Raw genomic sequence first — 13,240 nt, 5'->3', positions numbered from 1 at the left:
TTAATTTGCTTTTCGTATACTACTAGTTGAGGGGCTGGTGGCACTTTCCTGGTATATTTATGCTTCAATTAATGTGTTATATATATATATCCTGTACGTCATCTGCATAGAAGTGGAGATAATGACTTTTTGTGTTGAGTGGGGGCAGAATCAGTCACCTATATATGACTTAAAATATATTAAAAAAATATTTCGAATTTAGATAATTGATATTGATTACATAACCAAGGACTAAGTTAATCCCCTAAAATCATCTTAGAAAATTTAGATAATATTTATTAATTAATTAATATTATATTTATTTTAATTTTTTTTGTTTTTTTTAATATTTATTGTAATGTTAAAAAAATTAAAAAGATAAAGATTAAATTATATTTTAGATAAATAATTATTTTTTTCTCTAAACATATAAAACGCTAATAAATTTATCATTGAATGTGTTATGTAGACTCTTTCATTAACAATATCCTATTAAAGTTAATGATTAACTATATTTGTTGTTATTTTTTAGAATTAAAATTTGAATTTTTATTTTTTTAAGATGAATTTATTAGTATTTTATATGTTCAGAAACAAAAATAATTATTTATCTTAAAAAAATAAGAGTAAACCTAAGTCTTCCTGGTGTTCTTCCCGTAGCGGCTTAGCCTCCCAAATTGTCCTTCCCCGCTATTATTTGTGTAATTAACGTTCTGCATGTGGGAGAACAACGTTGGAAAGATCGAATTTCGTTAAATTTATAAAATAACGCCTAGGCAACTGAACTGATGAAGACTTGTTTGCAACTTTGTAAGTCATCACTCGACCACTTTGTGTTTGTTGAAGAATGAATTTAAATTCTCTTACATTATTTTTTTATTAATTCTTTTTTTTCTTATATCAGAAGTATTAAATATATTATAATGAAATGATTTTTTTTATGTGAGAATAAAAAAACTTCACTGATAAAAATAAGAGAAACATGATATGACCATTAAATTTTATTATAAATTATCAAAATTAAAACAAGTAAACTTATGTAAACTTCTTATAAAGTTACCGAAAGGCTTGGACAACGGAGAAAAAAAGAACAACAAAATGACGCTGTTTGATACGTAATGTGGGAATCAAATACGGTCATCACCCAAAAAACAAGGACGGGTTGTAAAATAAATGCATGTTGGTAACCATAGACTCATTAGCAGCTAACAATGAGGGGGGCTCTCATTTTCTTAGTGTATGTTAAACTAGGTTTATCCAAAAATACTTTTAGAAAAAATAAAATAAATTTTTCAATAAACTAAAATTAGTTTATGTATTTTTATTAATTTGTAGAAACTCTTGTATAATTTATCTAAAAGATGAGAAAAAATTCATATATTAATTAATGCATATAAGTTAATTTTAAGTTATAGACAAAAATCATTTTATTTTATTTTATTTTTAAAATAATTTTAGAAAAATCAAGAGTTTATCCAAAAATAATTTTAAAAAAAATAAAATAAATTTTTCAATAAACTAAAATTAGTTTATGTATTTTTATTAATTTGTAGAAACTCTTGTATAATTTATCTAAAAGATGAGAAAATTTTAATACATTAATTAATCCAAAATTTAATTTTAAGCTATAGAAAAAATCATTTTATAGATGTGGAAAGTATAACTTATATTAATTTTCAACTAAACAGAGGAAAATAAATACCAACAAAATTTATATTCTTGGATCATGAATAATCACATAAGTTAATTTAATATCATATTACTTTAACTCAAGACCTGAAGACTCAGATTTATGAGTCTTTTTCTCATGTATATGGTACTTGAATTTTTTTATTTTTATCCAATATGAGACTACATCTCATGTGGTTACTCCAATAATAATATTTTTCAAATTGTAGAGCTTTTTAACATATGGTTTTGGATTTGTTGCTTTTTATATTAGGTCCTTGATTTCCATGTAACCCCCATTACTTTAACAAAATTTGTTGTACGCCTATTACGTGCTTATTTCATATTTGTCAAGTTGTGTTTCATTAGTTCTTACTTTCAAGTGTCAATTATTGGAGCCGAAGTTTGTCCCCTGGTTCATAAAAGCTGAGTTTTTTTCTTCTTTTTTTTTGACGGCCAAACAAAGAAAATTTTATTAATAAAAGCGAAGGTACCAGCGGTACCCCGGAGAACAGGAGTGAAAAACCATAAGAGTAGCAAGTAATACAGCAAAAGCTAATAACACCAATGTGTCAGAACAGCACCACAAATTCCCAGGCCAGCAAGGAAGAGCAGAGTCGTATAAAGTTTACCTCCACAAGCTTCCAAATAACCACTCTATGTGTATACGGTACATCCTGTCTCATGTATTTCTTCTCATGTTCTCTTCCTCTTTTTAATTTTTACATCCAATGGTAATTTTTTCAAAATTTCCATTTTACCTCTATTTAAGCAATAAAAAATAATGTAGGTTATTCATTTTGAACTTTTCACCAACCTACTCTTTTTTATAGATAGATATCTATAAAAGTATTCCAAAAAATATAATTTTTTTAAAAAAAGTATAAAAAATCATTTATATTTTTTTTTCAAACTACTTTTTCCATTACTAAAAAAAAATATTTTCATCTCTACTTTCATTCGCGTGGCTGCTACGCGTGTGATATACCCCGTCTCATGTATTTTTTTTCCCTCTTTCTCTTTTCAGTTTTTACACCAAATATTTTTTTTCTTCAAAAGTCTCATTTTACTCCTGTTTAAGCAACCTGTAAATAATATAGAATGTTTATTTTCGATTTTTTAACTGCCTATTCTTTAATAGATATAAATATGTGCGTGTGTGTATATATATATATATATATATATATATATAATTTTTATAGTTATTTTAAAAGAGGATAAAAAATGATAAAAATCTATTTTTTTAGGAGAATGAGAAAAGGACAAGTCGACTTCCATCCTCCAATTCTTAGAAAACAAAAGTTTTTTTTTTTAATTAGATCCTTTTTGTTTTCATTCGACCATAGCTTAGATTTGTGCAAAAGTTTAAGACGAAAATGAAATAATTTCTTTATCTGAATATCATATGTTATGAAATTCTTTCTATATATATATATATATATATATATATATATATATATATATATATATATATATATATATGATTTAATGATGCTATGGATTCGATCCCATCGATACCGCCAAGCAAACATGGGACGTTTTACCTTCGTTAGCATATGCTTGGAGGTTTTAATTTCTAGTTCGAATTCCTATTTTAGTTTTATTATTAGACACGTGTTGAGGAAAGTTTTAAGGATATTATTTAAAGACTTAATAATATATTTTTATTGTAATTTATAATTAAATTACATAATGTTAGCAGTCACAGTCTTCACGAAGAACCAGCAGCAAAACCAGGGACCTCCATATCAGGAACTTCCATGGATAGACCCACGAGGACAATCACCAGGCCCAAACACTTACGCGATTACGTCAGCTAAAGGCACATGCAGCACGTGCGAATGGTTACTAATAGGCACATGTGCAATATCGTTACAAGTTGTTAAGTCCGTTAGGGCAGTTGTAACCACCTGCATGTACCACTAAGCAGTATATATATGACTGCGTTATATCAAATAAAGGCATGCAATATTACAAGCTTCTACCCAGTCTAGGAGGCCCTTCCCTCGAAGAAGGAATTTCCCCTTTACTTTCTCTCTCTCGTCTCTACCCCTCACCACACACCTAACATTGGTCCGACTTGCCCACCGCCATTGCCATGGCTGACCACACCACTAGGAAGACGACGACGGACAGATTGGAAGACGCGGTTGCACGACTCACCAACAGTCAAGCATCTCTTTCCGACAAATACACGGAGCTCTCGGGAAAAGTAGACTCAATCCTCGACCACCTCCGTTCACGCGATACCCACCACATTCAACCAACCCCCACGACTTCGTCCTCTCACCGCAGCCCCATAAAGTTGGATATACCAAGATTCGACGGACGAGACCCGTTAGGATGGATCTTCAAGATACAGCAATTATTCGATTACCAGCATACGCCAGAGGAGGAAAGAATCACAGTAGCATCATTCTATCTCGATGGCGCTGCACTAAGTTGGTATCAATGGATGCATAATAATGGTTTCATTACGTCGTGGACCGGATTTCTGCAGGCTCTTAAGTCAAGGTTCGCCCCCTCATTCTACGAAGACCCAAAAGGAGCCTTGTTTAAACTCACGCAGTGTGGCTCTGTAAATGAATACCTCACGGACTTTGAGAGGTTAGCCAACCGTGTTATTGGACTTCCCCCTCCCTTCTTACTAAGCTGCTTTATCTCAAGGCTCACACCGGAGACCCGACGCGAGGTCTTGGCCCTGCAACCTATCTCCCTTCCACAGGCTACGACGCTTGCAAAGCTTCAAGAGGACAAGTTACGTGATCATAGGCCTGCCCAACACAAGACCAACAACCCCTAACCATATTCCAATTCCTTCGCAATGCCTAAACCCAGACCAAAGCCGCCATTCATGCAAAGAACACCGGAGGAAATGGCCTTCCGACGAGAGAAAGGTCTTTGTTATAATTGTGACGAAAAATGGAGCTCCGGCCACCGCTGCAAGGGGCAAATCCAACTGTTCATCGCAGACAGTTCTACTCCAGAACCCGAGCTCGATTCCACCTCCCCACCCGAAGGCGAGATTACCAACTCCGGCGAGCTTGATCCTCCAATCGAATCCGACTACCCACACGTGAGCCTTCACGCACTATCGGGCCTCTCATCTTCAGATACTTTCCGCCTTTACGGCGTCATCAAACAAGCACACCTCACCGTCTTGATTGACAGCGGAAGTACACACAACTTCCTTCAACCCAGGGTCGCGCAGTTCCTCCATCTCCCGACACAGCCCACACATCCCCTCCGCGTCCTCGTCGGAAATGGGTCCGTTCTCGACTGCAGCCAAGTATGCCCACAGCTTTCTCTCCAAGGTCATCCCTTCGAAATCACATTTCACTTACTTCCGATCAGCGGTGCCGACGCCGTCCTCGATATAGAATGGTTGAAGCAATTTGGGCCAATTACGACTGATTACACCACCTTCGTTACGAAGTTCAGTCATTTGGGCCGTAACATTGAGTTACATGCAGACGTTGAGATTGGGCCTGAACCCGTATCCGCGCCCCAGATCAAACGGTTATTACGCACTGGGTCAACCTCGGCCCTATTTCACTTGGCCATCCTACCCTCCAGCTTAACCACACATTCTTCTACATCACCAACCCACCCCATACCCGCCATTGCCACTCTGTTTCCCCAGTTCCAACACTTATTCCAAAACCCCCAAGGCGTCCCACCTTCACGCGAGATAACCCATCGTATCACCCTCCCACCCACAACTGCGCCAGTAAATGTCAGGCCGTACCGCTACCCACATTATCGAAAGGCTGAGATTGAGAAACAGGTATCAGAGCTTCTCTCCGCCGGCCTAATACGCACGAGCACCAGCCCATATTCATCTCCCGTTCTCCTCGTCAAAAAGAAAGATGGTACGTGGAGGCTATGTGTAGATTATCGAGCGTTAAACTCTGTTACCATCCGTGACCGCTTCCCTATCCCTACGATAGATGAACTACTAGATGAGCTAGGGCACGCTACATGGTTCTCTAAATTGGATTTAAGGCAAGGCTTTCATCAAATTCAAATGAACGAGGCTGACATCGAGAAAACGGCATTCAGAACACACCACGGGCACTACGAGTATCTCGTTATGCCCTTCGGGTTGTGTAATGCGCCGTCCACCTTTCAGGCCGCCATGAACAGCCTCCTCGGGCCCTTCTTACGCCACTTCGCCACCGTCTTCTTCGACGACATCCTAGTATACAGTGACTCCCTTGCTTCCCATATCACACACCTGCGCACCATCTTCCAAGCTCTGGTCCAAGGTCAATTCTATTTGAAGGAGACCAAGTGCTTATTCGCGCAGCGAAAATTGGAGTATTTGGGTCATGTCGTTTCCGGCAAAGGGGTTGAACCAGAGCCATCTAAGGTTCAAGCTATCACCCAATGGCCTCCACCCTCATCACCCAAGGATCTACGTGCCTTCCTAGGCCTCACAGGATTCTACAGGAAGTTCGTAAGAGGCTATGCATCAATCGCGGCACCACTCACGACCCTGTTATGCAAGGATGCCTTTGAATGGTCTCTTTCGTCCCAAGCAGCATTTGATCACCTCAAGGTAGCAATGACGAGCGCAACTGTCCTAGCACTACCAAACTTCTTCGAGCCCTTCATCATCGAAATTGACGCATCTGCAACAACCATGGGAGCCGTGCTTATGCAACAAGGGCACCCACTAGCCTTCTTCAGCAAAATGTTTGGCCCTCGTCTCCTTCTCGCTTCTACATATATCCGAGAGCTACACTCCATAATCACAGCTGTCCGCAAATGGCGGCAATACCTCTTAGGACGACCGTTCACCATCATGACGGACCATAAGAGTCTCCGGGAACTCATGACTCAGGTCATACAGACGCCTGAGCAACACTATTACCTCTCTAAATTGCTTGGCTACGATTACAATATTCAGTACAAAACCGGAGCTAAAGTCGCAACCCTATTTCTGGATTTGGTTTGTAAACATCACGGCTTCCCGAAGAGTATAGTCTCAGATCACGATCCGATATTCATAAGCTCCTTCTGGCGTGAGCTATTTAGACTCAGTGGTACCCGCCTCCGCATGAGCACGGCGTACCACCCGCAGTCCGACGGCCAGACTGAGGTAATGAACATAGTTTTGGAACAATACCTACGTTCCTTCGTTCACTCTCAACCATCAAGCTGGTTCCGATACCTGGCACTTGCAGAGTGGTCCTACAACACGTCGCTCCATTCCAGCTCCGGCCTGACTCCTTTCGAAGTCATCTATGGCAGACCACACCCAGTAGTTCCTCACTACATTCCCGACATGACTAACAACGAAGTTGTTGACTCCCTCATCACTTCTCGTCAACACATTCACGAGAAACTTCAACGACGTTTGAGAAAGGCAAAGGAAGCTATGAAACACTACGCTGACATGAAACGAGATGATGTTACCTTCAACGTGGGTCAGTGGGTGTATGTTCAGCTCAAACCATTCCGGCAACAATCCGTCACCGGAGTAACCCATTCGAAGCTATCCAAACGCTTCTTCGGACCTTTCCAGATCATTGCTCGAGTCGGGGCAGTTGCTTATCGTCTTCAACTTCCGGAGGACTCCCGCATCCACCCCGTCTTCCATAGCTCCCTGCTACGCGCCTACCATGGTCCACCTCCACCTTCAGACAAGCCCTGGCCTCTACAGGTCATCGGCCTTAAACCAGTGCCAAACCCTCTTTGCATTCTCGACTCTAAAATGGATAGCGTGACATCACCACCTACTCCAATGGTTCTCGTTCAATGGGACGGTCAACCCCCGGAGGACACCACTTGGGAACCATGGGCCGATATCCGCGAAGCCTACCACCTTGAGGACAAGGTGGTGATAGGGGATGAGAGTATTGTTAGCAGTCGCAGTCTTCACGAAGGACCAGCAGCAGAACCAGGGACCTCCATATCAGGAACTTCCATGGACAGACCCACGAGGACAATCACCAGGCCCAAACACTTACGCGATTACGTCAGCTAAAGGCACATGCAGCACGTGCGAATGGTTACTAATAGGCACATGTGTAATATCGTTACAAGTTGTTAAGTCCGTTAGGGCAGTTGTAACCACCTGCATGTACCACTAAGCAGTATATATATGACTGCGTTATATCAAATAAAGGCATGCAATATTACAAGCTTCTACCCAGTCTAGGAGGCCCTTCCCTCGAAGAAGGAATTTCCCTTTACTTTCTCTCTCTCGTCTCTACCCCTCACCACACACCTAACACATAAAATATATAATTTTTTTTTCAAAACTTTTCATTTTTAATTTGTTATCAAATATTTAATTTTTCATTAATATTTTTCTTTTTATTGTTCTTGACGTGGTAGCCGACACTTTCAGTCGCGAAGTTACAGAAGCCATTGGACACCATAATGCTAGTGAATAATTAGAGTCATAAAATGAATAAAAATAACTTATAAATTTTGATAATTTTTTTTTTAATTATAATTTAATAAATAAATAATATATACATAAATTATATTTTTATTTAATAAAAATTTGTTATATATAATAAAATTATTAATTTTTATAATAATTATTATATAAATTATATTAAAAAAAATATAATACAGAAACTTTTACACAAATCATACATGTCTATTAAACTCTAATTTAACTATAAAAATTTTAAATTAATTTTCATATAAAATTTCTTATATTATTAAAAGTGTCTTATTTATTATTATATTTTATCTTTAGATTTAAATATGGAGACGACGTGATAATAAAAGTATTCCTCTTACCGTAAAAAAAAAAAAAAAAAGAGACAATAAATAAAAGTCACTTGCTATATACACCCCTATACTCCTTTTTTTGTTGATTACCCGTTATGCGCCTTTTTCTTATTTAAAAAGTACACCCCCTTGTACCCCTTTTTTTCTTCTTTAAACCCCTCTATTGTCTACACCACTTAGTTAGACCCCCCATTTTCCTCTTCTTCCTGCCTCGTCTAGGGTTGTTATCTCCTCTCTTGTTTGGCAGCTATTCTTTCCGGTGGTTCCATAGTTCCGTTGACGCCTTTCCTTAGTTCCTCTCATTCGAAGTTGTAGGGACAGGTACGTGAGCAAACATAATCTCCCACTATGAAGTTTTATAATTTCTTCTTTTTGTGGTGTCTAACATAGCATTGAAAAAATACATGGCTAAATACAAATATGCAGGGTGTTTTGGTTTTATATGTGCTCAACCGCTTTTCTTTTCGTGGCTTAATCTGTATGTTGCACCTTTTCTTTGTCTTTTTGTTCTGTATCTTCCTCTTGCTTTCTATCACTCCTTGTGTGCACGTGAATAGAAAAAGCTGAAAAGAAAAGAACTATTCTTGAGTTTTTGCTGTATATATTGTAACCCAAAATACGTGTTTTTGGTTTCTAGAATTTCAATTTCCCACATATTGTGTAGATTTTTCTGTAGTCTGTGTTCGAATGAAGCCTCTGCTTGTACAATCCAAATTTTCTTAATTATAGATATAAGCATTGTGTTCTGGTCTATTCACCCTGCTTGTACACAGTAACACAGAGGGTGAAACAGAAAATTTTAGGCAAAATTAAAGAGCAGGATATTTTACGATCTGTGATCAAAATGTAAATATGCATTCTCTCATCTCTGCTCAATGATCATATACTTTTTAGTTTTCCTTAGGATCATTTATTAATCCGACCCCACCCCCATTCATATCTATTCCCTTTCTTGTTAACTAGGATGAAGCTCACTCTGCTCAGATAATAGGTTAAGAGAAGGAAAAGATGAGGAGAGGGGAGTGAAGCAGTTAAACACTTGTACCAAATGTGTAATTGTTCAATTTAAATTTGCATGCCAACTGTTTTTGCACATCTTTCTCACTTTGCCTTCATGTGAGCTAGAAATGCCTTTGCCCATTGTTCGCTACTCCCTCTTATCTTTTCAAGTTGTGTTTTCCTTTTTATCGATGAGGTTCTCTGCATTTCTTTGACATTTGGGGTTCTATTGTTGGTTTAGCATGTTATAAACAGTAAGGTCATCTTTTGATTTCAAGTCTAATATTGAGCAGTGTTGCTTTGTTGGTGATTCCCAGTGTAGTAGTATGCATCTAGAACTCTAGAAGTAGAAACTCATCTCGACACCACTCTCTCTATCTCACTCACAACTCAAACAGTCACAAGCAACTGTTGGCATTTTATGCCAATGCAGACTATGTAGTACAGTTGGAGCAACAAGCTTTTTTCTCTGTTTTATCTGTATAAATATTGGATGGATTTATCGAAAGTGTTAGATTGCATAAATAATACATACATCTCTTGTGCAATGCAGCTGTGCAAGGTGGATATGGAATGCGTGGTTCAGGGAATTATAGAGACACAGGTGAGTTTATGTTTTTGTTGAATAGTTAATTGGAAATTGCTTTTTCTTTCAAGAATATGGGAGATGTATTGGAATTAAATTGATCTGGCTTAGCCATCTCTTGATGTTAGAAATTTTAGATGCAGGATTTGGCTATTATAAATCATCCTGTTTCATGTTAATGCCATAATCTCTATTTTCCCACTCGTGTTTTAAGAATGCTGAATGTGATTGCTTGCGTGTTACTTGCATTTAATATTTGAATTCTACCCATGAAAAGTAACTTAATGCTCTAGTAACCCAAATGCCCGAGGCTCTAGGCAGTAAGGAAAAGATTGAGTAGCCACCTGAATGGACCCCTTTCTCAAATAAAATGCATACAAATGTTTTAAGATATTTTGTTAGTATGTTATGTTAGTATTGCATTTTTTCAGAAGGAAACTTTCATGTTTTTGGCTGTGTGAGACAACCTTGGCGGTTAATATTTTGTTATCTTTTGCAGCATGTTGAGGCCTTGGAGATTCTTCTTCAAGGACTATGTGGCGTTCAGAGAGAACGATTGAGGATCCATGAAATATGCCTCAAGAGTGGTCAACATCTAGGTGAGTGTTTTGTTTAAATATTTTGCTATTTTGTGGCCAACAAAATTTCCATATGTTTTTGCTGCTATGAAATTTATTTTATTACTAACAAAGGGGAAAAGAATATCATTATCCTGGGAAAGACAAGTATGATATAATATAACTTACATTAGGAACCTGGGAAACAAACACCCATACAACGAAGCCTTCAATTTTAATGTGTCTAAGAAGCAAGCCCCTGAGAATATGAGAGCACATATGAGATGAACAGCACCGAGGATAGAGGAAAAGAGCATTATCCTTCACCCTACTCCACCAAAGCAGAAAAAAATAGTGCTTCTCTCCAGAGCCTTACCCAATTTACTCCCTCCCAAGTCTCCAAATGCAATTTTGGAAAATTGCTTCAAATTATGAGGAAATACGCAGGATTCCTTGGAAGCCTGGAATTTGTAGTCCAGAATGGCATGTGTGCTTAGCTTCTGGCCACTGTAAAATTATACAACTTAATATTTTTTGTATGCTGTTTGCACATAATGTGTAATCTCCGTTAAATGTTCGTTTCAGTATATGCAGTGACATTTTCATTTAGAATGCATTTGATATGCTATCAAGTGAAGGGCTAGACAGTACAAAGTTCCAAAAAATTAAAAAGTAAAAATACCCTCAATTTAGCTAAACCTCATTAAAACTAACCCCAATGGAGAACAGCCAGCAAGCCACCAATCAGGCTCATACCCAACGTGAACTTTACTCCATATCTAGAACTGTTTGCAGCTGTGCTATGTATGGACCACCAAACGGCAGACAAAGGAAAATAATTTGATGTGACTTGGCTTCTTGAGCTGTTTTTAACTTGTACTGTTCTTCAATGTGCATCAAGTGCACCCTTAAGCATTTTCAGTGGACTAGTATGTAAATGCCATGTGCCATGCTCCTTTTTTGACAAATAATGGTATTTTGTATTGACTCAGTTTTACATGTCATGGTGTTGTTTCTCTATCTGTTCTTTGAAGAAATTTATACTTGTCCAAGAGGAGGTTTATTCTGTATTGCATCTACAAGATGGAGATTTAATGTTTTCAATTCCATAATAATTCCCTGAAGTCCTCAACATTATTGTGTACTTTTTGAATTAGTTAGTCTATATGTCCAGTTTTCTTGAGTATATTTTGACTTTTCTCCAATTAATCATACAATTTTATGGTCTTTATTTCTAGGTACTGTAGCCTCAGAGGTTCGACTGTTGTGTGACCTAGAGCAAGCTGAACCTTCGTGGTAAACCATGCAACTTCACTATCAAAAACTCAATACAACTTTTTTCCATAAATCATATACACATTTAATTTATGCTTGATGGGTTGTTCAGGACTGTTAAACATGTAGGTGGTGCAATGAGGGGAGCAGGCGCAGAGCAAATTTCTGTTCTGGTTAGGTCAATGGTGGAAAGCAAAACAAGCAAGAATGCACTGCGCATGTTTTATACACTGGGGTACAAGTTAGACCATGAGCTGTTGAGGGTGGGATTTTCCTTCAATTTCCACAGGGGTGCACAAATCACTGTAACGGTTTCATCAATCAATAAAATGCTGAAGCTGCATGCAACTGACGAGGCCGTGCCAGTAACACCTGGTATACAAATGGTTGAAGTAACAGCACCTGCAACTGCTGAAACCTACACTGAAGTTGCGGCTGCTGTGTCATCCTTTTGTGAATACCTTGCACCGTAAGTTTCTTCTTGCTTTCTCAATTGCACATTTTTCTATACTAAGTGCAAATATTTTACTCACCTAGAACCTGGAGCTACTAGTAACCGGCAGGTTTACTATATTGTGAACTTCATCCATATTTGGCTAACGGGTCATAGATTGAATAACTTTGTCTTGCTTGTTTGGTATTGCTCACTTATGACTGTCTAAGGTCGTCTTACCATCATATTAGAATTAGTTACTGGTTGTCAATTTAGGTGGATAAAATTAGCAACCCTTTGAGTTTGCAGAAAAATAATCATGCTTTTAGAATGTTCGTTCACATTTATCATTTACATATGTAACTGTTTGGTGTGAATTTCCCAGGCTTCTCCACCTGTCGAAACCAGGCATTTCAACCGGTGTTGTTCCTACAGCTGCTGCAGCTGCTGCATCTCTGATGTCTGACGGTGGGAGTACAACGTTGTAGTGGGACTGTACTGTTATCTTTATAAATGCACACTTGACAATAACATGTGAAAATTTAACGTAGGAACATGTGAAGTTCCATGACCCCACTTGCTTACTTCATATAAAGAGAAGTGAATATTAATTTTCACTTGACAAGAACATGTGAAAATTTAACGTAGGAACTTGTCTTCGGCCTTCCCATAAATCAATTGAAATTTGCACCTACCCTTTTGTTTTGTTTTATTTTTTGTCTGTACTGAAAATGTATAAGTTATCTTTTAGGAAAATAGCCCACGATATGAATGAAAATCAAGTGAACGTATGCAATTATGCACCTACCCTTTTTTTTGAAGTGTTTATGCGCCTACCCTTCTTGACTGATTTTTACTTTTGTGATAAATATACTAAAGATTTTGTTCTTACATCAAATTGAAAAAAAACTAGAGACAAAATATTAAATATGATTGAATAAAAGTTAGGTTTCTGCTTTCTTTATCATTATTCACTCACCAAACTGATTA

The 13,240-nt window shown here is 37.6% G+C and overlaps 1 protein-coding gene across 5 annotated transcripts; it reads left to right on the top strand.

The window, feature by feature from the left end:
• The first annotated feature begins 8,489 nt into the window (after positions 1 to 8,489).
• On the top strand, positions 8,490 to 12,944 carry LOC100803031 (mediator of RNA polymerase II transcription subunit 18-like). 5 transcript variants are annotated; one of them, XM_014761535.3, is made up of 7 exons: positions 8,564 to 8,721; positions 8,827 to 8,878; positions 9,953 to 10,003; positions 10,485 to 10,584; positions 11,781 to 11,838; positions 11,930 to 12,286; positions 12,636 to 12,944. In XM_014761535.3, exons 3-7 carry the CDS (start codon positions 9,968 to 9,970, stop codon positions 12,736 to 12,738), a joined length of 654 nt encoding a protein of 217 aa, XP_014617021.1. In that variant the 5' UTR covers positions 8,564 to 8,721; positions 8,827 to 8,878; positions 9,953 to 9,967; the 3' UTR covers positions 12,739 to 12,944. The 5 variants fall into 5 exon arrangements, with proteins under 5 accessions (XP_006586690.1, XP_014617021.1, NP_001241417.1 ...); XM_006586627.4 differs by lacking the exon at positions 8,827 to 8,878 and having other exon boundaries at positions 8,490 to 8,721; NM_001254488.2 differs by lacking the exons at positions 8,564 to 8,721; positions 8,827 to 8,878 and adding an exon at positions 9,036 to 9,246 and having other exon boundaries at positions 12,636 to 12,875.
• Positions 12,945 to 13,240: the final 296 nt, after the last annotated feature.

The sequence above is a fragment of the Glycine max genome, chromosome 9 (assembly GCF_000004515.6).
Source record: "Glycine max cultivar Williams 82 chromosome 9, Glycine_max_v4.0, whole genome shotgun sequence".
Taxonomy (NCBI): domain Eukaryota; kingdom Viridiplantae; phylum Streptophyta; class Magnoliopsida; order Fabales; family Fabaceae; genus Glycine; species Glycine max.
The sequence above is the reverse complement of the archived record's forward strand: the minus strand, read 5'-3'. Positions and strand labels throughout refer to the sequence as shown.

What these genes read in the sequence shown, in the direction of transcription:
- LOC100803031 (XM_026129858.2), top strand. Translation starts at nt 9,893, where the DNA reads ATGGATTTATCGAAAGTGTTAGATTGCATAAATAATACATACATCTCT. An exon ending in AGGGAATTATAGAGACACAG is followed by an intron (nt 10,004 to 10,484) that starts GTGAGTTTATGT and finishes TATCTTTTGCAG; the next exon opens with CATGTTGAGGCCTTGGAGAT. An exon ending in GAGCAAGCTGAACCTTCGTG is followed by an intron (nt 11,839 to 11,929) that starts GTAAACCATGCA and finishes TGGGTTGTTCAG; the next exon opens with GACTGTTAAACATGTAGGTG.